The sequence below is a fragment of the Mus caroli genome, unplaced genomic scaffold, assembly GCF_978045245.1.
Source record: "Mus caroli unplaced genomic scaffold, Mus_caroli_1 scaffold_17, whole genome shotgun sequence".
Classification (NCBI taxonomy): domain Eukaryota; kingdom Metazoa; phylum Chordata; class Mammalia; order Rodentia; family Muridae; genus Mus; species Mus caroli.
In genome coordinates, this window is record NW_028227272.1 from 11,054,887 (window position 1) to 11,081,613 (window position 26,727).

The 26,727-nt window shown below is 45.3% G+C and overlaps 1 protein-coding gene across 4 annotated transcripts in view; it reads right to left on the reverse strand.

The window, feature by feature from the left end:
- The window catches only part of Myh11 (myosin heavy chain 11), a 98,758-nt gene extending 72,439 nt beyond the window's left edge, over window positions 1-26,319 (reverse strand). For all 4 annotated transcript variants that reach the window (XM_021185416.3, XM_029470543.2, XM_029470541.2 and 1 more), the window contains exons 1-3: window positions 26,239-26,319; window positions 11,303-11,663; window positions 3,343-3,499 (exon numbers count right to left, since the gene is read on the reverse strand). In XM_021185416.3, the coding sequence (XP_021041075.1) occupies window positions 3,343-3,499; window positions 11,303-11,647 (502 nt within the window). In that variant the 5' untranslated portion in view covers window positions 11,648-11,663; window positions 26,239-26,319. The remainder of the gene's footprint in view (window positions 1-3,342; window positions 3,500-11,302; window positions 11,664-26,238) is intronic.
- Between the last annotated feature and the right edge of the window lie 408 nt (window positions 26,320-26,727).

Sequence of the window (26,727 nt, forward strand, 5' to 3'; positions counted from 1 at the left end):
AGTGGTTAAAAGCACTGCTGCTCTTGCAGAAAACTTGAGTTTAGTCCCTAGTACCCACATGGAGTTTTACAAGTCCATTTCCAGGGATCTGGTGCCTTCTTCTGGATCCAGTGGACATAAAGCAGGCATAATGGTGGACACATACACACCCAGACAAAATAACCATACACAGTTTTGTTTTTTAAATCTTTTAAAAATAAAGCAAAAACAAATTACAACAAAGACATATGGCCTCTGCTTGTCTGTTTGCCTCTGGGCCCAGTTTCCTCTTCAGCCTTAGAGAGAAAAGTCACCAGGTTTCACTCCTAATTCTAAGACAAATCTGTCAGGCTCTCTAGGCCCTTTTCTCCTTTCATTTACAGACAAGGCTGTCAGCTGGACACTGGCTACTTCCCCTAAGGCATAGCAACCACAGAACAGAGAGACCTGCTTGCAGCCCACTGCATAGACTTAACTTATTCTTGAAGAGGGCTGAGCTGAGAGCCCCAGCTAGGTGTTTTCTCTGTCATTGACAGGGTTCTCTTGATGCTGATGAAGTGAGAATAAGGCACTTGTGATGACACAAAGCCAGCTCCACACTTCCTGAGCCTCCACTCACCATGTTAGAGCAAACTCTTATCTGCCTTTCACACTTCCCCTACTTCACCCCAGGGACCCTCAGTGACAACCCACAGGGTCCTGTCAGAAGACTTAGTGCTCCCTCTTCAGATCTTTCTGCAATTTGCTGAGTCTGACTCTGGGCTCCCAAGTGTTCAGCCTTCAACACTCAGATGAGAAGCAAGACCCACAGGGACAAAAGGCCTTTCCTGGGCTAGGGGCCAAGCATAGCTCAGTGCCACTGTTAAATTGAGAATCCTAGGGTCACAGTCACCAAGTTCAAAACAGTTCTGACACCGTCCAATCTATGGAAGGTTATTCACTTCTCTGAATCTCAATCTCCCCGTCTCTAAAAGGAAGCCCTTTCCCCTCTCTCCTCTCCCCTCTCCCCTCCCCCGCCCTCTCAGGTTTAACTTTCCTCAGAGCAGTTGCCATTAGTTTGTTTGTCCATATTTGTCCATATTTATATCTTTACATAAATTTATAACCTCCCACCTGGAGGCCTCCCTGTGCCTCCCAGCCATGGCTTCTGCCAAACCAAGCAGCTGATCAAGCCTAGGACTCTCCTCCCTGCTCTAACAAGCCGGAGTGCCCACCTCCCTTCTGCCCCGGGCCAAAGTCTGCCCGCCCCCCCCCCCCCGCCCGCCATTCTCAACTCTTCCGCAGCATTGGCATCCGAGCAGGCCAGCGCCCCCAAACCGACTCCGGCAGGTCTGTAGGGACCTCAGACTGCGCCTGGCCGCGCAGCGCTGGCCGTGGAATGGGCATAGTCCATACTTCCTGCATCCACCTCGCCCCAGTGCCTGAAAACTCAGAAATCTGCCTGCCTCTGTCTCCCAAGTGCTGGGATTAAAGGCGTGGGTCACCACTGCCCGGCCTCATGGGATGTTTTATGAGTATGTTTATAAACAGAATCTTTCTGTGTAGTTCTGGCTGTCTTGGAGCTCTAAGTGTTAATCAGGCTGACCTCAAAGTCACAGAGCTCTGCCTGCCTCTGGCTCTGCCTCTGCCTCTCCAAGGCTGGGATTTTACTCACACGCTATTTCGCCCGACTCACGGGATGTTTTAATAACTTTGCTCATAAGCAAAATTTCACAACCTAGAATTTGCAATGAAATTATCCCAGATCTTGGATCATTGTAGATTTTGGACTTTAGAATTAGGGATATTTGACCTGTAGTGTCTTAGGCTTAGGGAGGGTTTTTATTGATCAAGTACCAGCCACTGTTTTGAAAACATAAGATGTAATAGTTCATCTAATGCTCATGTCAGCCCCAAGAGGTGGTCACAGACCTCTCTGTTTGGATGGATGCATTGGTTGACTGGTTAACTTTGAGATAGGATCTCATTTTGTAGCCCCGGCTAACCTCAAACTCATTGTGTAGCCCAGGATAGCCTCAAACTTGGAATCATCCTGTTTCTGTGTCCTGAGGATTACAGGCTTGGTCTGCCACACTGGCCAAGACCCAGTTGTGTCTCTCTTTTTCCAGAGGAAAAGCAGAGGTAGAGAATGTTTAGAGCTCATTCACAGTCACATAGCCTGGCGTGACCATGCTAGCACAGGCAGCTCTGCCCTAGAATTCATGCTGGGACTGACATGTGCTTACTGCTTCTTCGGAGGTTTGAGGAGAAGCAGCCCCTTCAGAAAGTACTAACGTAAGTGTATCCTTCACGAAAGTTCAAGGCTAAGCTGATGATGACAGAAACTAGAACAGCAGTGACCTTAGCAGGCAGGGGGTGTGTGCTGAAGAGGCACTGGCTGGGAAAAGTCATGGGAACTTTCTAGAATACCTCATTCATATCTTTATCTCAATGGTAATTATTCTATTGTAGGCAGGTATAAAAATTATTTTCAGTGCGACTCTTAAATTAACACTTTCCCTATTATTTTGTGATGTATCTGCAATTTTGTCTCAATAGAAATGCTCATTCAAGATAGCAGTCACATGGGCTGAGAAGCTCAAACCCAAAAATCCAAAATCTGAAACTTTTTTTATTCCAAACGTGAAACCACAATGGGAAAATTCCCCTTGACAAAACATTGCTTCATGAACAAAATTGTTTGAAATATTGTCCAAAATTACCTCAGAACTATATAAAATAAAGACATAAATAAACGTTATTTTTACACTTGAGTTTCAGACCCACAAATGCTCATCATGTGTATATGGAAATATTCCTAAATCTGGGGGTGGGAGGTCAGTTCCAAATCTGCAATGGCTCTGGTCTCAACATTTTCAGATAAAGAATCCACAAACAGCCACATGTGGACTTGGAGTGTGTGTGCAAAGGCCCTCCATGTGAAAAAGCCACAACAGAAGTCTCACAGAGGCTTCAACATAGAGACTATTATCCCCTTTCACATACAAGGAAACTGAGGCTAGGAAGAAAAAAATATCTGAACATGATTCCAGGGATGGAAACTGGCAGATGGCAACCCAGGTCTCTGCAGCTCATCCACAGCCCATACCCATTTTTTTTCTCTCTAGCTGCTAGCTGGGCCAGGGCTCTGGAACAGCCACGGGGATGGCAGAAGTCAGAGAGGGTGATTCCTGATGCCCGTATTTGCTCAATCCCTGAGTTCCCTGCCCCCTCCTTGCTGCAGACCGACGTTCTTTTTGCTTTTGCCCTTTTTTAGTCAAGGCATTGCCTGCCAAACTCCACATTCCTGATGGGGACTCAGGCAGGTGGGGGTGAGGACTGAGTCTGAGCCCTGAGGTGATTCTGGGGGCCTGGCAGGCTCACCTTGTAGCATGCTTCTGTAGGCTGTGTCGGCAATGGCATAGATGTGAGGCGGCATCTCATGCCTCTTCTTGCCCTTGTACATGTCCACGATCTTTTCTGAGTAGATGGGTAGGTACTTGTAGGGGTTGACCACCACACAGAAGAGGCCGGAGTAGGTCTGCAAGAGAGAACCAGGCTCAGTTTTAGACCTTAGGATGGGTGGGGGAACTCCCACACCCACGACCAGCAGCCTCATGTCATGGTGTAGAAACTCCTCCGCAGCTCAGCCTTGAACTCAGGACCCAGGGTGAAAGAAGAAAAAAGCAAGATGGGTTCCCAGACAACCCGTGGTTAAGACTTAACCAGTTCTGGACTCACTCCTAAGCTCCCAACCCACCTCTGTCCTCTACCTCACTAAGCCTCGGGGACATAACTTAAGTCTCTGTGCACATGTTTATATGTAGGGTACACATGCACATGTGTGCAGACATGTGGAGAACAGGGGTCAGCATGGGGTATCTTCTCCAGTCCCTACTCTTTATTATTTAGGATGGGCTCCCTCACTGAACCTGGAACTCACCAATTTGACTAGGCTGGGTAAGCATAAACTCCATGGGTCCCCTATTCTCCTCCTCTCCCAGCATCAGATGACAGGAGCGTGGCTCACTACACCCAGCCTTTCCCCATGGGGGCTGGGAACTCACCTCAGGTTCTCACGCTTGAGCAGCAAGCACCTTAGCAACTGAGCCATCTCCCCAGCTTCCCAAAATTCCGTTTTTATTTATTTCATTTTTATTTTTATTTGATTAAAAGAAAGGATGCTACTTAAAGAATACCAATGGGCAGCGGGACATGGTGGCATACACCTTTAATCCCAGCACTCAGGAGGCAGAGGCAGGTGGATTTCTGAGTTCGAGGCCAGCCTGGTCTACAAAGTGAGTTCCTGGACAGCCAGAGCTACACAGAGAAACCCTGTCTCGAAAACCAAAAAAAAAAAAAAAAAAAAAAAAAAAAGACTACCAATGGGCAGTGGTGGCACACACCTTTAATTCCAGCACTCGGAGGTAGAGGCAAACAGATCTCTTCGTTCACACCAGGTTGTCTACAGCATGAGTTCAAGGACAACCAGGGCTTCACAGAGAAACTGTCTCAAAAAACAACATAAACCAAAAGGGCACCAATAACAATGTTATTGTTTTAATTTTATAGTTTTTAATTTGTAACAAAAACAGCAATGAAATATGTAACTCCCTCCTGAGGGAGGAGGGAGTGGTGTGTACACAGCAGGGGTCCTAACCTTAGATAGAAGGAAGAATGTGCTATTATTTATTGAAGAATTCTCATAAGTAATTTTGTGGTCTGGTTTGATTTGGGTTGGGTTGTTTTGAGACAGAGTTTTTCTGTTTATCCCCGACTGTCCCGGAACTTTCTTTGTAGACCAGACTAGCTTTGAACTTACAGAGACCTGCCAGCCTGGGATTAAAGATATGCATCACCATGCCCAGATGTTTAGTTATAATTTAATAATTTAGGAATGTAAATGCTGAGAAGTAAGAGTCACATATCACAAACTAGAGATGCCACCGAAATACAGTAGCATAGGGAACTCCCAGTGGAGAGGAGGTGACATTCTACAGCACGTTCAAAGGTGTAAAGTTACAAAGGTTGGTAATGTGGCTCAGTGGGTAGAGTACTTGCCGAGAATGCACAAGCCCTGGGTTCCATCCCCAGTACCACATAAACCAGCTATGGTGCTGCATCTCTGTAATCCCAGTATTCGGAACATCAGGAGTTCAAAGTCCTCCTCAGCTACAAGGCAAGTGTGTGGCCAATCTGGTCAATATGAAATCCTGTCTTTAAAAAAGAGATGGTGGTGGTGAAACAAGACCATGCCCTCTGCTCCTCACGGCTGCAGGGTTGGCAAAGAGAAGGACTCTCAGGGCCGCTGAGCCCTGAAGGTCCAAGCTTGAAAAGCCACCAGTGTCTGTCCCTCTCCAAGAACTTCCAGGGGAAGAGAGGGTGACTGAAGACTCACATCAAGCAACAGGAACAGGAACAAGAGAACTCCTGAAGAGTTTTTGGGGTGACTGTAGGAACTGCTGGAGTGCTAAACCTTAAAGGACAATGAGGGCAGTCCAGATGAGAAGAGAGAATGCTCAGAGGTAGAGAGGGAGGCAGAAAAGTGGGATGTGGGTCATCTACAGTCAATTAGGTATAGCTACCTAGAACAGTCAGGGGAAGAGACATCTTTCCATGTCAGCAGTAGCCAGGATAGGCTCCAGCTTGGTGGGAGATCTGCCTGGTGTCTCCCAGGTCATTGTCTGACCTGAAAGGGCCAGCTACAGTCACCCACACCACATGAGCTCCTGTTCTGTCCTCTTCAGCCCCAACCTAAGTCTTGGCATCTAATAGATACTAATTAATCCAGTCAGTAATTAAGAATACTGGGGACTTAAATTTGAGCCCTGACCGTGCTACCTTCTAGCTGGGAGTCTCTGAACAAATCTCTTAACCTCTTTGAGTTTCAGTCATCTTGATCTGCAAACCAAGGGACATACTAACAATTCCCTCATGGTTTGGCTCGGAAATGATGCACAGGAGTTATTTATCACCACCTCTGTATGTAGCAGGTGCTCACTCAAAGTAATTATGCCTGGATATTCTCAGTCTTAATAGACCAGAAAACTTAGCACCTTGGAGCCTCTATACATGCTGTTCCCAGTGCGTGGAATTCCTTTCCCCAGGTCTCTCCATCTCCTCTTTCAGGGCACATCACCCTCCCAGACTGAACTGACACCAGTGTGCCTCTGACACCCAGCACAGGGTAAACACTTATCCAGTAAATATTTGCTGAGTAAAATCTGTAAGAGAAAGAAATCCTCCTGATTCCACCTCTGAATAGGAAAAACTAAATGAGGACCTGATGCTCCTAGATATGGGCTGAGCAGAAGGTTTGTTGTAGATCTGAGGGAGAGCACAGCAGAAGCACCGGGAAGAGCCTGGACTGAACAGGTCTAGGGGTAAAGGGACAAGAGAGGAAGAGAAAGGAACTCGGAGCTATGAGGCCAGGGGTGAGCCAGGAGACCACAAGAAGCCAAGAGACCACAAGGCAAAGAGGCCATGTAGCCAAAACAGCTGGGTTATATAGGGAAAGAACAGCTGCAGGGAAGGGCAGCAGAGCTCAGAGGCTAGGGAATTTAAGGTAAGGGGCTGGGAATGCCAACCGGGATGACTCTTTAACAGGTACATAAAAGATGCTCGGAGAACCTGGGGCCAGTATCATATGTTAAATCAGCCCCTGATTCAGCCCTTGGTCCTGAGTTTGAGACTTAACCTTCAGTTCCTCAGGGAGAGGAGTATTGCCTTCCTGCCTGTTTACTCCTCCTCTGGAGCCCATCCACACAGCACACACTGAAGCCATGCTTCAGGCAGATCTGAGTCTGCTCAGCTGGCAAATCTGGGGGAAACCAGGGTCTCACGCCCAGGAGAGTCCCTCTCCTGATGCTTGAATTCAGAGGTCCCAACATCCCTCCTCCTGTCCTAGCAAGGCATCTCAAGGCCCAGTGCCACCAGCAGGTCCCAGCTGGAGTAGAATCTCCCTTTTTTGACCGTATTTGGAAGCAGGCCTGGTTGTTCCCCCATGCTTTATATGGTCAGCCCCAGAGCACCAAGCAGGAGCTGCTTCCAAGGCCTTGGCCTGAGGAAGAGAGGGGGATTGGAAGTAACGAGGAAGAAGCTGAATGAAAGGCACACGTCAGGGGCAATCTCAGTGTTGCCTCATGACCCACTAGGTGCCACATGGCCAGACCCTGAGATTCCTCCCTCCTCCAGACCCTGAGAATCACCACCCTGCATTCTCTACAAGGCTGACTGTGGCATCCACACTTTCTGAGCATTTGTGCTGGAGACTGACACTTTATAAAGGATTTACTTCTGCTGGGGCCTGAGGGGCCAGTGATAGCCGAAGTGCCTGTCAGTAGTGGATAGCCTTGCTGGTGCATTTCATGGCTGAAGCAGGAGATTCTGCTCTGCTATGAAAAAAGTACATGTTAAGATGAGAGACAGAGACAGAGAGAGGCACACACACACAGAGGAAAGAGAAAGAGACAGAGAAACAGAGACAGAGAGAGTAGAGAGAGACAGAGATAAAGAGGAGAGAGATAGAGGGACAGAGACAGAGAGACAGAGAAAGGGGAGAGAGACAGAGAGAGGAGAGAGAGACAGAAAGACAGAGTCTGAGAGAGGAGAGACAGAGAGACAGAGACTGAGAGAGGAGAGACAGAGACAAAGAGACAGAGACAAAGGCAGAGAGACAGAAAGACAGAGAAAGAGGAAAGAGAGACAGAGACAGAGAGGAGAGAAAGACAGAGAGAGGAGAGACAGAGACAGACAGAGAGAGGAGAGAGACAGAGAGAGACAGAGGGAGACAGAAACAGAGAGAGACCAAACAGATGCACAACAGAATATGACCCAAGCTGCCACTTAAAGGGAGCAGAAAGTGTTTTGAATTTATATATGTATAAAATATTGTCTAGGGCTTGGTGGGAAAGAAAGAAGCTGAGAACACACTGTTTCCCAGCACGGGGAAAGCTGAGGTGGGAGGACATCAAGTTTGAGATCAGCTTGAGCTAAATAGTGAGATTCACATCTCCAAGCACACGGTGGGCTACTCTCCCTGAAGAGCAGGGGTAGGGGTGAGAAGGGGAAGGGCTGGATAAAAGGGAAAGCTCTGTATCTATCCCACAGCTATCTATCCAATAGGCCTTAGGTCTAACCAGGTGCTGATACAGGGAGGCAGAAGGCCACAGCACAGCTGAGGGAAGGCAGTGAGCTGCATAAGGTGACAGGAGGGAGTGATACTGATGCTAGATTTGTTAGACTCTCAGACCTGCACAAATGACCCTGTAAGTCACGTTTGTCCCCAAGACAAAAGGCAGGGAGGGACTCCTGTCTCTTGAAACATATGACTTTCTCTTGGAAGTGTATGCATCATATTCAAATCAGTACATGTGTGCATATATGTGCATGTGTGTAGGGGCCAGAGGTCAACATTGAGTATCTTCCACTATCATTTGGGACATATCTCACTGATTCTGGGATTCACTGACTGCCTAGGCGGCACCCAGTGAGGTCCTGGAACCACCTGCCTCTACCAGTGCTAGCGTTACAGAAGCACACCACCACCTGGCTTCTTACATGAGCACTGAGTATCCAAAGTCAGGTCCTTTCACTTTCTCTACTGAGCCACCACCCCCCCCAGCCTCAACATATGCTTTTACAAAGATAATTTTTAAGTGAATATCCTGGCTTCATCTTTGAAGCTATAAAATTATAAGAACAAATTTATGAGGTTTCCCAAGAGGTAGCCTGCAGCTCTCCTCTTTCTTTCTATACTCTGAGGCCCTGTAGAGTGACTGCTTCCACGGTGTCCCTATGCAGGAAAGTCCCTGGCACATGATAGACCCGAAGTTAAGCCCTTTCCTCTCCCCTAACCACCTCCACCCCAACCCCAATGCAACGCCTGGAAGAGAGTTAACTGCTAATGTCCTCTATAATAAATTATAGACAGAGAGGTCTTGGCCAACGGCACACAAAAGAGCCAGAGGGCATGAGGCCAGGAATCAGAGCTATGTGCCAGGTGTGCCCTAAACCCTGAAGCAACTCTGCAAGGGACCCTTGGTCAAAAGAAGAAGAAAGCCCTCTGTCTTAGACAGAACCTTCTAGATGTCAGAGGACAAAAGGCCTGCCACGACCTTCTGAAAGGCTCCTTGTTTAAGATGAGTCCAGTGGAAGGATTCTATCATTAAGGGAAAAAAAATCAGCCAGCCAGCCTCCTGAGTCAAGGGTTCAGAATTCTCTGACACACTCAGTCAGTCAACAGAAACCCTACATTATGTTGTTGTAGGCTGGAGCTCACTCCTGGCTCCCAAACCCATACAGCTTTTATTTTTCATGATGGGCAGAAGTTTCTATGAAGTGATTCACTTGAGCAGAATGATACTAGGCAGCAGTGGGTCCGTAGTCCCGAGGCCAAGAGGATTGATCTAATCCAGAGAAGCATGACAGATATTTGAAGCCTACAGACACTTTAATCTGCTTCTAATGATCTCTGGTCTCGGGACTTTTCCAAGCCCCTATACTTCCTGATTTCTACCATGTCATAGAGTTTTCAGGTGAAATGAGCACACAGGCCCATCTCTGTCCCCACATATTGGGGATGTATTTTGAGGGGAGACTGCAATCTCCATCCCCACACAGTAGTACTACATGTTGAGGGGAGATTGGAGTCCTAGAACCCAGTGCTCTCTTCAGTAAGTAGTACTAATTTTCCTAATTTGGAAAAAGTTACCTGCAGGGCATTTTACAGTTATGGGGTCAGGGGGAGGTACTTCTTGTCATTTTCAAGAGGCAAACTGTAATAGGTGTGTCTAACTTGCAGCCTATGGGCCCTGTGAGTCCCAGAATAGATAAAAACTTGGCTAAACACATCTGTAGGTGACTATATTGTGCCACATTGTTAAAGGTTGAATAACCTGAAGGATTGGAATGAGACGTTGTGGCCATAGAGCATCCTTTTCCAGAGGTAATGCAAGGAGCCCAACAAGGTACCAGTAACAGGCAGTCACAGCAAACACACAAGCAAGAACAAGAACCCTGGCATTCTCAAGGGTCCAACTGCCAGGAAGCATCTCTGGTCTCTTTGTAGAAAGAGCCTCAGTACATGAGGCTGACCAGGCTCCTCACAGTTCAGAGAACGGAAGAGCATTTTGGAGAAAAAGGAAACCTTCCAAAGGACTCACTGATACCTGCAGACATGGTCTCTGCCTGCCTGGCGGGAACACTGGGAACATCTGTGTCCTCTGTGTTCTGAGGAGCTGGTCCAATCCACCAGGAACCAGTGTCCTCTAGTTCCACCATCCTCAGGTAGGTCGGGCTGAGCAACAGAACTTGATGGTGAGAATGTTTTAGAATTATGCCATCTGGTATAGCAGCTGTTAAGCTCATGACATGTGGCCACGATATAGCTGAAGAAATGATCTCATAAATAATCATGTTTCAAACAAACAAACAAACAAACTCACATCTCAATTAGTTAAGAGGCAAGTGTTCAGGGGTAGCCATGTTGGAAAGTGTGACTCCAAGTCATACTTGGAGTGGACCCACAGAGTCTTAGGTCCCATGTTTCTTGTTTAGATCCTTATGTGAACTAGTCCCCAGGGACAGGAAGGCACCAGCCTTTCTGAGGAGTTTTCCTGACTCTAAAATGGAAGAAAGGCCAGGAAGGGCATCAGCACCCTACCCTAGAACCTGTCATATGCTTTAATGCTGAGTGAATGACCATGTGGATCTGTATGTACCTGTGGAAGGTGATCAATCCAATTTTACAAATAAGAGGACTGAAGAATGTGATAGTCTGTTCTATACCTCAAACCAGGCAGGGCAGGGCAGAGCTATATGAGTTCAGGTCTGAGCAACTCCACCTTGAAGTGTGACCCCAACTTGTAGTCAGATATGGAGAATTTTGACCTATAGCGTAAGCACAATTTTGTGTGCATGTGGTGCATATGTGTGTACATGCTTGTGTATGTGCATCTTCAAGAGGTATATTCATGGCAGAGGTTGATAACGGATGTCTTTCTCATTCATTCTCCGCCTTATTTTTTTGAGACTAAATACTAGTCCAGCTAGTCTAATCTCTGTATCTCAGGACAGGGGTTACAAACATGTGTTACCATGCCCTACTTTGTATTTGGGTTCTAGGAACCTAAACTTAGGTCCTCATATACACATAGGAAAGCGCTTTTTTGGAGACAGGGTCTTACTATGTAGCCCAGGCTAGCCTTGAACTCTTGATCTTCCACATCAACATCCTGAATGCTGCAATTACAAAGATGCACCATCCCTGGTCACACAAATACATTTCTAATCCCCTCTCTTCCACAAGGAGACTGAAAGAAGTCCATCACCCCAAGACACTCACATAGATGAGGCCTGAGAAGTATCGCTCCCTCAGGTTGTGCAGCACAGAGGCCTCATTGAGGCACGTCAGCTCTGCCATGTCCTCCACCTTAGAGAACTTGGGTGGGTTCATTTTTTGGATGTCATCTTTGCCAACTGTGACCTTCTTTCCATTTTCCACCAGCTCCACGACCACCTCATCGCCCTTCTCCTCCTTGATGCTGGCTGCTTCGAAGCCCTGCTTCTCTGAAGGGACCCACACCAGCTTCTTGGCTACCCAGTCGGCCTGAGCCATTGGGCTGTTCATGAAGTTTTTATCCACAAAGAGGAACTTCTCATCATCGCTGAGCTGCCCTTTCTGCGCCATGATGTCTGGTGGTCCCCTGTGGAGTGAAGAGATGGGGTCAGAACAAACCTAAAGACAAGCAGGCCCTCACCTCACCTCTCCACATCTAGGGATGTAGAGTACAACAACAACAAAAACTCCCACAAAAGAATAAGAATGTTTCCTGCAGTTGGGCTTATATTATCAAAGAGGGCAATGACCTTGAGATCCTTCAGGTAAGGAGTGACATGAAAGACTCAGAATGAAACCCAGGCAATCCAAGGTAATGGGTACATTTGTGGAATGAGGTATGCAGACCAGGGAAGTTTCTTACAGTGAACAACTACTTGGTGCTTAAGAAGTTTTTTTGTTTTTGTTTTTGTTTTTTTGTTTTCAAAACAAGCTTTCTTGCCTGTCCTGGAATTCATTCTAATTCACAGAGATCCACTTGCCTCTGCCTCCCGAGAGCTGGGATTACAGGTGTGCACCACCACCACTCAGCTAGAAGATACCTAAATCTTAAATGCCTGTTATAAAATAAATGGTAGTGCCTCTGATGTTTGAACACAGAACTACCATATGATCCCAGATCTGTTCTCAGTATAAATGACTACATCAATGCATCTAAAGATGTGGTCATGGGGCTGGAGAGATGGCTCAGCAGTTAAGAGCACTGACTGCTCTTTCAGAGGTCCTGAATTCAATTCCCAGCAACCACATGATGGCTTACAACCATTGGTAATGGGATTCGATACCCTCATCTGATATGTCTGAAGACAGTTACAGTGTACTCACATATATAAAATAAATAAATCTTTTTTTTTTTTTAATGGTTTTTCGAGACAGGGTTTCTCTGTGTAGCCCTGGCTGTCCTGGCACTCACTTCGTAGACCAGGCTGGCCTCGAACTCAGAAATCCACCTGCCTCTGCCTCCCGAGTGCTGGGATTAAAGGCGTGCGCCACCATGCCCGGCTTATAAATCTTTAAAAAAATAAGTATTTCTCATAAATATTCCTAGCAAGCTTATAATAATAGCCCCAAAGTAGAAACGCCACCCTGACCATGATCATCAGATGAATGAATAAATAGTGTGGTAGATCCACACAGTAGAGCAGTATTGAGCCCTAAAAAGGAACCAGAGTGCTGCACCTGCTACAATGTGGCTGAATCTGAAGACCCAATGCTGAAAAAAGGCCACATATGGCATTTATAAGAAATGTCCCGACTAGACAAGTCCACAAAAACAATGTAAATTAGCAACTGGGGAAGAACCACAAGATAACAGCTAACAGGTACAGTTATTTGGGGGGTGGCGATAAAAATATTCTTGAATTTGTAGTAGTGGATGCACAAATCTAAGAATACACTAAAATTAATTGGATTGAAAACACTTGATGGGAAAGGGGCAATGAATGCATATTGGTGGTAGAAAGTGTGCTGGCCTTTACAAGGCTCTGGTTCAATCCCTAGTATCAAAAATAGAGTGTATGCCAATTGTTTCCAAATGAAGCTCTGCTGCAGCTCCCTGGAAATTGAGTATTAAGAGATCATTTTTTAAGGGAATTGTGAAACAGTATAGATAATAGCCTTTTTTTTTCTTTTTATAAACATTTGAAACCTGGACTGGGGTGTAGCCCAGTGATGGAGTGTAATATAAAACATAGCCGGGCGTGGTGGCGCACGCCTTTAATCCTAGCACTTGGGAGGCAGAGGCAGGTGGATTTCTGAGTTCGAGGCCAGCCTGGTCTACAAAGTGAGTTCCAGGACAGCCAGGGCTATACAGAGAAACCTTGTTTTGAAAAACAAAAAACAAACAAACAAACAAAAATACATAACATATATGTATGTGCTCATGTGTCCATGTGTGAATATGTATGCATTCATATGTGTGACTGTGTTTGTTCATGCATGCACCAGGTATATGTATGCATTTATGCATGTGTTTGTATACTGTGCATATGTTTGTGTACACATTTGTATATGCATGTGTATTATAATGTGTGTGCCAGTATAGACACCTGTTAATGTATACACAAGTGTGTGCAAATGTTTGTGTATTAATATGTTCATGTGAGGGAGTTCACATGTGTGCATGTATGTATGTAGGCCAGGACTTGCTGTCAGTTCATCCTCAATCACTCTCCATTTTATTTTTGAGACAGGGTCTCACTGAGCTTGAAGCTCACCAATTAAACTAGACAGGCTGACCAGCAAGTTCTTGGTATTCTCTTGTCTCTGTTTTCTCAGTTCTGGGTTTATAGCTGCATGCCTGGCTTTTTATATGGGCTTTACAGATCTCAGGTCTTCGTGCTTTCTTTGCACCAGAGCTCTTTCCTCAGCCGCCAGAGCCTTCATTTTCAGACCATTAGCTGGAGAGTGACACCACCTAACTCTGCAACTAAGCAGACCCACACAGAGAAAAGACCGTTGTGAAACAGTAGCTTTCAGGAGCAGTCAGGCACAGTGGCTCACATCTGCAGTCCCAACACTTGGGAGACAGAGGCGGCATAACTCCTGTGAGTTCTAAGCCAGCTTGGATCACAAAGTTAAGACCTGCCTTAAAAACCAAACAACAAAAGTAAGCCTTCAGATGGGATTCAAAAGTAAGCACTACTGCCATCAGTGAATTAAAATAGAGAGTGAGGCCAGCAAGAAGTTCTCAGTGGGTAAAAGGGCTTGCTGCAAAGCCTTATAACCTGAGTTCTATCCTGGGGACCCACAGGGTAGAAGGAGAGAACTTCCACAAGTCATTTCATTCTCTGATCTCTCTCTCTTGCTCTCTCTCTCTCTCTTTCTCTCCATCTCTCTCTTTCACACACACATACACACACACACACACACACGAGAGTGGGGAAGAGAAAGAGGAAAGTGAGGGGGAGAAAAATACACACAGAGAGACATGCACAGAGAGACACGCAGAGATACAGATACACTTGCACACCCAATATTTGCACAGCAAATCAAAGCTAAAAGATAGCTTGTTTTGCCTGTCTTAAAATGCTTGCCCTTGAGAAGACAGTAGTATAAAAAAATTCAAGGTCAGCCTCAACAACTTTGAGGCTGTTTGGGCTGCATAAGACCTTGTTCCAAACAGAAAACAAACAAACAGCCTTAAATTAAAAACGTAGTAAAATTGAATGCAGTTGTTACAAAACATAAGACTGTTACTTAAAAGAACCTTCCACCCAAAAAAACCCTTTTAAATGTTTATTTATTTTATGTTTCTGTGTTTTCTGTGCATATATGTCTTTGTAGTTATGTGTCTGCCTGAGAAGGCCAGAAGAGGGAGTTGTATCTCTAGAACTAAAATTACAGATGGTTGTGAGCTACCATGGGGGGCACAGGGAATCAAACTCGGGTTCTCTGGAAGAGCTGCACAGCACTCAGTGCTCTTAACCACTAAGCTGTCTCCCCAGCCCCAGCCTCAAAAATTTAAGAAATAATTGAAAATTGAAAATTGATTTGTTGATGAGATGCTTTGTAATCTGGGTTGGCATCAAACTCAAAATCATCACCCTTAGCTTCTTCCTGAGAGCTCGGCTTATAAGCACACATCGCCACTTTTACCTTAAATAATTTCTTAAATTCTGGGGGGAGAAGCCAGGCACGGCAACTTCTAGTATCTAGAAGGTAGAGGCAAGAACATCAGGAATTCAAATTCCTCAGCTATGTGGGGAATTCAAAGCCACCCTGGGGCTACAGGAGATCTTTTTGTTGTTGTATGGTTTTGTGGAAGGCTTTTTTTTTTTTTTAATAAAAGGGTAATAAATTATTTAGTGAGGAGCTGTTGAGAGAAGGCTCAGGGAGTAAAGAGGGTTGATACAAAACCTGATGACCTGAGTTCAATCCTCAGGACCCACACAATGAAAGGAACAAACCAACTCCCACAAACTGTCTCTGACTTCTACACATGCACCACTGCATGTGTGAGCCCATGCACATATATTCACATGTACCACTGCATGTGTGAGCCCATGCACATATATTCACATGTACCACTGCATGTGTGAGCCCATGCACATATATTCACATGCACCACTGCATGCATGTGTGAGCCCATGCACATATATTCACATGTACCACTGCATGTGTGAGCCCATGCACATATATTCACATGTACCACTGCATGTGTGAGCCCATGCACATATATTCACATGTACCACTGCATGTGTGAGCCCATGCACATATATTCACATGCACCACTGCATGCATGTGTGAGCCCATGCACATATATTCACATGTACCACTGCATGTGTGAGCCCATGCACATATATTCACATGTACCACTGCATGTGTGAGCCCATGCACATATATTCACATGTACCACTGCATGTGTGAGCCCATGCACATATATTCACATGCACCACTGCATGCATGTGTGAGCCCATGCACATATATTCACATGTACCATTGCATGTGTGAGCCCATGTACATATATTCACATGTACCACTGCATGTGTGAGCCCACATACATCTATACACCTGTATGACTACACATGTCAGTCCACACACATAAATCATGTGTGAGCCCCCGCACACATACACCCATGAAATAAATGTTAATTTTGTTTGTGTTTTTGTTTTTGTTTTTTGTTTTTTTCAAGACAGGGTTTCTCTGTATAGCCCTGGCTATCCTGGAACTCACTCTGTAGACCAGGCTGGCCTGGAACTCAGAAATCCGCCTGCCTCTGCCTCCCAAGTGCTGGGATTAAAGGTGTGCCACCACTGCCCGGCTTAATTTTTTATTTTAAAAATAAAATTTTTTTTATTTTTTAGGAGAGATGGCTCAGGGGTTAAGACTGCTTTTCCAGAGGTCCTGAGTTCAATTCCCACCACGTGGTGGTTTGTAACCATCTGTAATAGGATCTGATGCCCTCTTCTGGTGTGTCTGAAGACAGCTAAAGTGTTCTCATATACATAAAATAAATTAATAAATCTATTTTTAAAGGAAAATAAAATAAAATGTACTTTAAACACCTAGTTCAGAAGTGTAAAGTATATTTTATATTTTCTGTAATAGATGATGACCCATTTTAAATGGTCTACCATCACTTGGAGAGCTAGTGTTTGTGTCATTCCTCCTGAACAGCAAGCTGCCTTTTTTTAAGTTGCAACTAAGTTAAAAAACATCACAAAAGGTTTAACAGAAAAACAAAAAGACAGGAAGATTAGCTTTTCCAGGAACCTCATCTAAAACAGGGTTCAAAAGCACAAACCAGATCAAGTGCAAAGTTTGAGTCTCTGGCCAAAAGAGGAGTGAAGTCATTTGGCTTCTCCCTGAGGCTTTGTTGCCCTTGACAGTTGTGAAGCACAAGACTGCTTTGGTCAAAGCCAAGCAAGCTGAAATGTTGGTTTCCAGACTGGATGCCCAGGAATGTTTGGGGTTGGGGAGTGATGAGGACGGGATTCAGGATGCCTTTTAAACACAGCTTCATGTTAACGACAATAGATAGGGCTCAGCTGACAACAACAGCTGTCCAGACCTGAGTTCAAGTACTGGTAACTGAGATAAAAAGCTAGCCTGGCCACATATGATTGTAACCTAGCATGGGAGAAGGGTTGAGACATGCAGATCCCAAGAGCTTGATGGCAGTTCAGTGAGAGACCCTGTTTTAGGACTGAAGCATGTGCATTCATGCACCCACATGCATGTACCACCACATGAACATCACACACACACACACACACACACACACACACACACACACACACACACACGCGCGCGCGCGCGCGCCACATCTTTCTTATCCATCACTAAGATGGATAGTCCTAGACGGGACATTCCAGTTCTTGGCAGATTTTACAACTAGAAAACCACTCTGCTCCTATGAACCTGCAGGGAAGGAGGAGCTCCCAGAACAACACTGGACACGCACTTGCCTTGGAAAGAATTCAGAGTCCTAGAAATTAATTATACCAGAAATAGTTGTAATAGTTGCTATTCATACGGAGTGATAGTCTTTCATTTAATCCCCTAAATTAACTAAATAAATAGATAACAAAGCCCTAAACCAACCAACCAACTAACTAACTAACTAACTAACTAAAGCTCTTAACTAAATAAATAAATAACAAAGCCCAGGGAGATGTCTAGCGGACAGCCTAGAGACTGCTCCAGGCCCTGGGTCCCCATCCCCAGCACCATAGAACATGGTGACAATGCAAACAACACTTTGCTAGAGAGTACAGTTTAGAGGCAGGGTACCTCGTATATTCTAGGTCCTGGATTCCATCCCCAGCATTGCAAAACCACCTAGGAGAGGTGGCAGCACTTGTTTACCAATGAGGAAACCGAGGCACACCGAGGCAAAGCAGCTGGTCGATCCTTTCGGCTAGTCTTATGGTTTCCGAAGAAAGTCGCAAGGTTTTTTTATTGTATGTTTTTGTTTTTTGTTTTTTCTTCTTCTTTTAGAATTTGGAGGAGGCAGGCAGAGAACCCAAGGACAGAAAGAATTACAGACATGCAGAGGACACATTCTGCTTCTTTCTGGCAGTTTGGAAGTTCAGGGTAACTCAGTTCATTGTCAGAACTTGCCTCAGCCTCTGCTCAGAGCCTGAAAATTTCAAAAGCTGGGGACAGTGACAATACAGCAAGAAATATCAGTACAGGCATTGCATAAAACAGGGAGGATAGAAAAACAATAAAGCTGAACACACGTATAGTCCTATGATGAAGGAGATGGTGGGTTTAAGTACACCTGGGCTACAAAGAGAGACCCTGATTCAAAACAATCAGATAGGCTGGGCTATGGCACAGTGGCAGAGTACTTACTTAGCATGCATAAGGCCCTAGTTCTAATCCCAGTACCAAAAAGAAATGATGGCTAGAACCAGCAGGGCAATGGCAGTACAGACTGAAGTGACATTTGGTCTTCTAACTCTTGGTCCTGCTCTGACTCCTGATTTAGAGTGGCTTTTCTCAGCTTATGTACGATTGGCCTTGGCACGGATCAGTTTTCCGGCCCTGTGAAGTGTGAGTTCAGCCCACTCTATGCCACTATCCACCATTTCCCAGGTGTGACATCAAAAGGAGGACTAGACACTGACAGATAGCACTCCCAGAAGGAAAACTGACCTCAGTTTGAAATGGAAACTTTTATTTTGAGATAAGATCTAATGTATTCCAGGCTGGCTTCATATTATTACGTAGCTGGGAATAACTTTAAAGTTCTCCTGAGTGCTGAGATTTTAAGTATACGCTACCACATCTAGTTTCTGGAGTGCTGGGGATCAAACTTGGGGCTTTGTGTATACTAGCCAGACACTCTACTATCTGAGCTTTATTCCCACCCCTAAATTGATTATTTTTCATTGACCAATATTTGAGGTACTGGAGATCAAATTTAGGCCTTGTACACACTCAGTAAGTGTTCTACCATTGAGCTACATACACAAGGCCCAGGCTGGTCTCAAAGTAGCAATCCTCGTGGAGTGTAGGTGTTACCACCATGCCCATCCCTACCCTACACATTGCCTGGATTTTAAATACCATAGAGATCAGAAACAAGTTCTTGGAGCAGAAGCTGCAGTTTACCAAAAGGGATCCAGTAATGTCAGTTCTAGTTCAAGGCCACATCTGGGTCTGGAAAGTCACTTGACATACCAGGAGAAGGAAGAGCATGCTATGCACACTAGTGCTTCAAACTCGTGCTGCCCCAGGAGGCCTTTGGGACACGAATCTGTTCTTAATCATCATTACATAGCCTTTTCATCTTTAAGATGAGGTCTCCTATAGCCCAAGCTAACCTTGAACTCACTATGTCATCAAAGATGGACTGGAACTGTTTCCTACCATGCCTGGATTGTGTGATGCTGAGGGTGGAATGCAGGGCTTTGTACGTGCTAGGTGAGCATCCTATCAACTGAGCTACATCTGCTCAGGGCCCCTCTACTCACTAGGCATCAGAGCAGGAGCGGCTCACATTTATGATCTTGATTGTCTTATGAGGGCTCTGTGAAGTGGACATCACTTATATTCCTATTTTTCTATTACTACAACTAAGGTCATAAAAGGTTTTTTTAAAAAAAAGTTTGACCTTTTTGTTAGATTGTTAGATCTAACAGTCCTTTTTGCTCTCAGCAGTAAATCTCTTCTTCACTCTCTGTCCCAATGCCATACACCTCCCTACCATCCTCAGGTCCCCAAGACACCTCCGCAGGAAAAAGAGAATAGGAACCTGTCCCATCACAATGACCTGGTAACACTGCCACACACACACTGGGAATCCCAATGGCTTCGCAAGCTGCTTTAGAAGGAAGTTCTTTCCAATGGCTAAGGTGAAATGATTCTGTCTCTCCCACTAAAGGCATTTGGAGATTAAGGGAGAGGGTCATGGGCTGGCAAGTCAGCAATGTGCTTGACGTGCAGACACTTGAAGACCTGAGTTAAAGCGTCAAAAACTATGTTGAAAAGAAAGAGAAAGAAAGAGAGAAGAGAAGAGAAGAGAAGAGAAGAGAAGAGAAGAGAAGAGAAGAGAAGAGAAGAGAAGAGGAGAGGAGAGGAGAGAAGAGGAGAGAAGAGGAGAGAAGAGGAGAGAAGAGGAGAAAGAGAAGTTGGGCAGTGGTGGTGCACGCCTTTAATCCCAGCACTCAGGAGGCGAAGGCAGGCAGATTTATGAGTTCGAGGCCAGCCTGGTCTACAGAGTGAGTTCCAGGACAGCCAGGGCTACACAGAGAACCACCACCACCACCACCACCACCACCACCACCACCCCAAAAAAAAAGGAAAGGAAAGGAAAGGAAAGGGAAGGGAAGGGAAGGGAAGGGAAGGGAAGAGAAGAGAAGAGAAGAGAAGAGAAGAGAAGAGAAGAGAAGAGAAGAGAAGAGAAGAGAAGAGAAGAGAAGAGAAGAGAAGAGCTGTATGTGTGACATGTGCTTAAAATCTTGCCCTTAGGGTGGAGGGGAAAGACAGATCCTAGGGGCTCAGGGGCAGCCAGCCTATCCTATTTGGCAAGTTCCAGGCTGGTGAGGGTTCCTGTCTCCAAAAGGAAGGTGGAGGGTACCTGAGGAACAACAGCCAGTCATTGTGGCTTCTATTTGAATGCACACATATACATGAACACCTTCTCCTCCTTGCCTGCCCCCTCCCTTCTTTCCACTGTCTTCTCTCCCCACTCCACAAAACTGAGATCACCCCTTGTTCAGGGCCTTTGGGCCCTCTGAGCCCCACTGTGTTTTACATCTTACAATGCAGGTAAGAGCAATGTTTAAAACAGGTGCTGAGACACAAGCCTGGCTGGTCCAGGCAGATATCCAGTCTCTTTCAAAGACCACTTAGAGACAGATGCTGATTCCAATGTGCTAGCTATTCACCTCTCTGCTGGGAACTCCTGTGATTACAGGAAGAGAGCTTACCAGCCAAGAATATGTATACAAGCTAAATACCCTTACCCCAAAAGGTCTGAAGGCTCATAGCTTTCTGAGGGTTAATACTGTGCAAGTGGACAAGTTCATATCTGACTTCATGCAGCAGGTCACAATGAAAATGTAGCATCAGAAACATTGACTGTGGGGGCTGGCGAGATAGCTCAGGGGTTAAGAGCACTGATTGCTCTTCCAAAGGTCCTGAGTTCAATTCCCAGCAACCACATGGTGGCTTACAACCATCTGTAATGAGATCTGACACCCTCTTCTGGAGTGTCTGAAGATAGCTACAGTGTACTTACATATAATAAATAAATAAATAAATAAATCTTTAAAAAATAAAAAAAGAAACATTGAGTGTAATGACTGTACAGCTATCTGCAGAAAGCAAAGGTGAAACATCAAGATTTGTGCTCACAGCTGGATGTGATGGTTCCCACCTTTAATTTTAGCATGTGGGAGGCACAGGCAGGAGGATCTCTATGAGTTCAAGGGCAGCCTGGTCTACAGAGAGCTCCAGGATAGCCAGGACTACATAGAGAGACTTTGTCTAAAATCAAAACTAAAGAAAAAAAGATAGACAACAAAAGTATTAGTGCTCTTGTTTCCAGGATATCTCATCATGCATATGCAAATATCCCCAAATCAAAAAGAATTTAAAAGAAAAGGAAAATCTGGATCACTTCTGGTCCTCGGCACTTCTGATAAGCAATAGTTAGCGCCTACATAGGTACTTCCTCAACCACCACTTAGACATCGAGTCATGTGCCAGGTAGTATATATGTGGTAAGCTATCAAACTTCCACATAACAGAATACTAGGCAGCAGATAAAAAGAAGCGTACAATATGAAGAATGATATGAAGATATAGAAAAGATAGTGAAGATTTGTGATAAGGTGAAAAATGTTTTGTAAAATGCCAGGATTTGAATAAATGAGACATTTGGCTTAGAAAAAATTTAGAATGATATTTAAGAATGTTTGTTAGCCGGGCAGTGGTGGCACATGCCTTTAATCCCAGCAGATTTCTGAGTTCGAGGCCAGCCTTGTCTACAGAGTGAGTTCCAGGACAGCCAGGGCTACACAGAGAAACCCTGTCTCGAAAAAACCAAAAATAAAAAATAAAATAAAGAGCCAGGCGTGGTGGCGCACGCCTTTAATCCCAGCACTCGGGAGGCAGAGGCAGGCGGATTTCTGAGTTCGAGGCCAGCCTGGTCTACAAAGTGAGTGCCAGGACAGCCAGGGCTACACAGAGAAACCCTGTCTCAAAAACCAAAATAAATAAATAAATAAATAAAATAAAATAAAACAAAAAAGAATAAAATAAAAGAATGTTTGTTAGGAAAAAATGGAGGGAAAAAAAAGGGAGAAACATGCTTATTTGGAACCAGAGGGATGGCTAGAATGACCTATGGCTTAAGACACTTGTGAGGTTCTCTGTCATTGATTGCATGTTTCACTAGGGGAGGGGCAGGAAGGGACAGTTATTCTTTGGTCCGTTTCAGGAGCACTTTGTATGCCACAATCCACAGATGCTGAAGTCCCTTCCATGACAAGCTGTAGAGTTTGCATAGCATCTTGAGCAACCTCCCAGCTGCCTTGAAGGGTGGCAAACAGTTCTCCTGCTGCATGACTCAGGGACAGGGACAATAAAGAAGGTCTGTATGTGTTCAGCTCAGATGCTGTTAAAAATGAACTTCTAGCTTACAGTAGACTAGATTTGTCTGTAGGGACCCATAGCACAGAGAGCAAGTTCAAGTGGACCTGAGTGGAGCAGGTCAGGTCCCCACCCTGTTGGCCATTCTGATGAGAATGGGTCCCTGAAGCTCAGGTGCATCATGGTAACCTGACCTCCCCTTGCTAGAATACTGGGCAGTTTCCTTCTCCCTTCAGTTCTAGCTTGCCTTTCTCCAACTCTGGGTTCCCTGGTCCTTACAGCCTGTAGATCAATGTGATTAAATGTCACCAATGACAAAAAGACAACCAGGGAGCAAAGGGGACACTGTAAGAGCCAGGCAGACTTCTACCACGCACAGGAAGGAGATCCAATAAGAGTCTAAAGGAATAGTGATCACAACTGTGCTAGTAGAACTGGTCAGAAAGTATTCTGGTAACATGAGAGGTTTCCAAAAAGGAGCTGGCTTTGAAAAAAGATTTACACAAAAGGAAAATTAGGAGTAAGTTTCTGCTTTAGGGGAAAGAGCATACTTTGGGTTTTCTGGCTTAGTGATACCAGCTGTGTCACACAGAGCATGTTCCTAAACATCTCTAGTCATATAAATTACCATCAGCTGAACTTTGCTGGTGTCAGCCTTGTGTCAAACCCTTCAAATGGGTCATCTACTGAAAGTTCCCAAAAGGGCATCCCTTAGGCTCTGGAGTTACAAGAATCTTAGTTTGTGAGAGCCCCCATCTTTGATAGATAGAACAAAGTTATATGTTCTATATGTTAGATAGAACATATGTTATATGTTATGATAGATAGAACAATGTTTTATATATACATATATATATAAGACTTATTTATTTATTTATTATATATAAGTACACTGTAGCTGTCTTTAGACACTCCAGAAGAGGGGGCATCAGATCTCATTACAGATGGTTGTGAGTTGCCATGTGGTTGCTGGGATTTGAACTCAGGACCTTCAGAAGAGCAGTCAGTGCTCTTAACAGCTGAGCTATCTCTCCAGCCCCCTAGAACAAAGTTTTCAAAGCCCATTTATAAAATGGAGTGAAGACTATTAGTACTGATTCCAAAGGGCTACTGTGAGACTCCAATTAATGAGTCTTTCTCTTTTGCTGCAGCCGGGGAATCCAACCCTAGCTAAGTGATCTTCGACTTCTGAGAAGACTAAGCAAGTGCTACAAAAACGTTAAGACACTGGCTTGTTCTCAACAGTCCCACTTTGCAGATGGGAAAATGATCAGGGAGACCAACAGCAACAACAAATGTTTAAAGATAGGATTTCCAGGTAGCCCAGGCTGGCTTTGGACTCACTAAGCAGCTGATTTCCAGGTAGCCCAGGCTGGCTTTGGACTCACTCAGCAACTGATAATTACCTTGAACTCCTGCTCCTTCCGTCTTACCTCTCAGATGCTGGGGTTGAAGTTATGCACCATTAGGCTGGGGTTTGATTTTTTTCCCATTTTTTTCTGAGATAGTGTTTCCTACTGTAGTCCAGGATAGCCTGAACTTGCTATGTATTCCAGGTTAGCCTCAAACTCTCATTAGTTCTCTCATCTTAGCCTTCCTTCCAAGTGCTAGTATTACAGACATGAGTCACTGTACCTGGCAAAATAATGTGGTTAAGACCTTCTGAGTATTTGAAATGGGATATAGTTTTCTAAATTACTCAATGGTTCATCAGATGTAAATACCACCTGCTCTTATTAAATGTATGGAAGACAGGAGCTAATTTCCACCAGAAAAAAATATACAAATAGAACTTCCAAATAAGAAGAGAGAGGGAAAAAAGAGCCTCAGTGTCTTCTAAGTGCCCCCTATCTCTACAAGGAAAGACAGTGAAGCACCCAGAACCCAAGCCAGCCAGGCTGCATAGCAAGGCTGGGTGATTGGCCAAGGGGGCTGGGGATGGCCTCGTAGAAAACACTACCATACAAGGGCATGTCTGCCTCCAGCCCAGCCTCTCACAGAAAAGTAATGATAAATCCATAGTGACTACCTTGTACGGAAGAGAGGCTCTATTTCAGATATCACAATGAAAGTCCATAGTGTTTATGAAGCAAACCCACAGGTTTCTCCAAGGTGGCTCAGCACGGATGTGTTTTGGGGTCACCCAGCCTCATGGATGGACTCCTACCACACCTGTATCCCTCTATCGAACAGCCTTTGTCAGTTTAAATTGGTAGAAGGTCAGTTTCAATCGTCTTCAAAAAGTGGTGGAATCCACCAGAAACAGGAGTCTAACAAATTTTGGTTTTCAGGAAAGACAAAGAGCTGTCACGACAAGATGATCATCTTCATGGTGAAGTGTATGTAATGATTAAAATAACTTGATTCCACTTAAGTGCTGTTAAGTACCTGGCTTGTTAAGTGTGCCATCAACCACATCAAAAAAGAGAAGGTGTTCCTTGCCATGAGAGACTTTTGGACCTGTATGGTCAAGCTCTAAGTCAAGTCTAAAATAGCATCTTGAAGTAAACCGAGCAAGAGAAGAACCTTCACCAGAGGACACAGAACGAAGCAGAGCAGTGTGCTGAACACAGCCGGACGTCCCTTCTTTCCCAGCAAGCTCTGAGGCTTCTCGCAGTTCTTAGAGGTAGAACCAAAACAGCCTAGTCCCGGCTTTCTAAAAGGTTTCTTTTGTTCTCTGACAGACATAACTTTGAAAGGTGCTTTCCAAACAATTCTGAACTGGAATCGCAGAGCTTTCTCCTGCTAGTTCCTCTCTCTGTCCTAAGAGTAACCTTCCCACTGAGGAGCCCCAAACCCAGCGCCTGCTCACTCAGTGCACCTGTGGGTGGGGAGGCAAATGGAGCCTCCGCACCCACCTGGGCATCTGGGGCCCTAACCAACCAGGAGTAGAACTCCCTTATTAATTCACAGAGTCTGGGATCTGGAAGGGAACAGAGTGAAAGAAACTAGCCTTATCTTACAATAAGCAGCCTTGTCTACCAGTAACTATCCACAGCAAAATCACCCAAGTAGATGGAAAACACACACACACACACAAACCACACACACACACACACACACCACAGCCTGTACTCAGAACTCTCAACACTTTCACCCCTGTTTCTGAGTTACTTTGTGCAATGGTCAGTGGATTATCCATCCCGTGACCTAGTCAGAATAACCTTGGGTTCCGATCATCATCCCAAATACTGGGATTTGAACCCAGGACCCGCAGTGCTCTACCACAGCACATCTGTCCACTGTGCAGCCTATAAACACTGGTTGGTTTTTAAGTAGACCATTTTGTTTTTTAGACTCTAGTCTTAAAATACCTGGAATTGGGCCTAGCCACCAGAATCTTTAATTGCCTACTCCACTTCCCCAGGTGGTTCTGCTCACGGACAACCTGGGGATGCTGTTTTGACGTGGTGGGTGGTGGGTGGTGGGGGCGTGGGGGGGGGGGTGGGAGTAATCACAGGAGGTCTAGAACGATCCTGTACCGGGCTTCTTCCCATTGTCTTATAAGAGATAACAATCAGGACCCCTCAGAGTCCCCACTCCCAGGAGGATGCACTAGAAGCGGCTTAAACCCACCACCCAGGCTTGCCCCTAAGGGATCAACTCTACTTACAGATCTACTCCGGGGTGACTAGCAGGAGGACACCGGATGGAGAGCTCGGATCTGGCACTGATCCCAGGCTGGGATGGTCCAAATCTCTCTGTAAGCTTCGGACGCCTGGCTTTATAGAGTCAGCGCTGTCCCAGAGTGGAAAGGGGAGGTGGCTGTCGGACGTCCGAGGGTGGGAGGATCCTCTTCCCTTCGCGGCGCCCCCTGCAGGTGAGGAACAGAGCCGCACTGGCCCACAGCCTCAGGCCTCGTTCCCTGTAGCCACCCAGATCCTGGGTCCTTACAGAAAAGGAATCCGGTATGCAGAGTCTGTAGGGAAACGTGAGAATTTCTCCCCCTAGGTCCATTCCAGCTGGATTTTAACCTCTTCCTGTTCATACATACTGGAGGCTTGATACCTCCCACTCTCCTTCATCCCCTCTTCATTCACCTGCCACCTCTTAGATCCGAGGGCAGTTGTGTTTAGCAAAGGGAGGGGAAAGGTGATTTTTT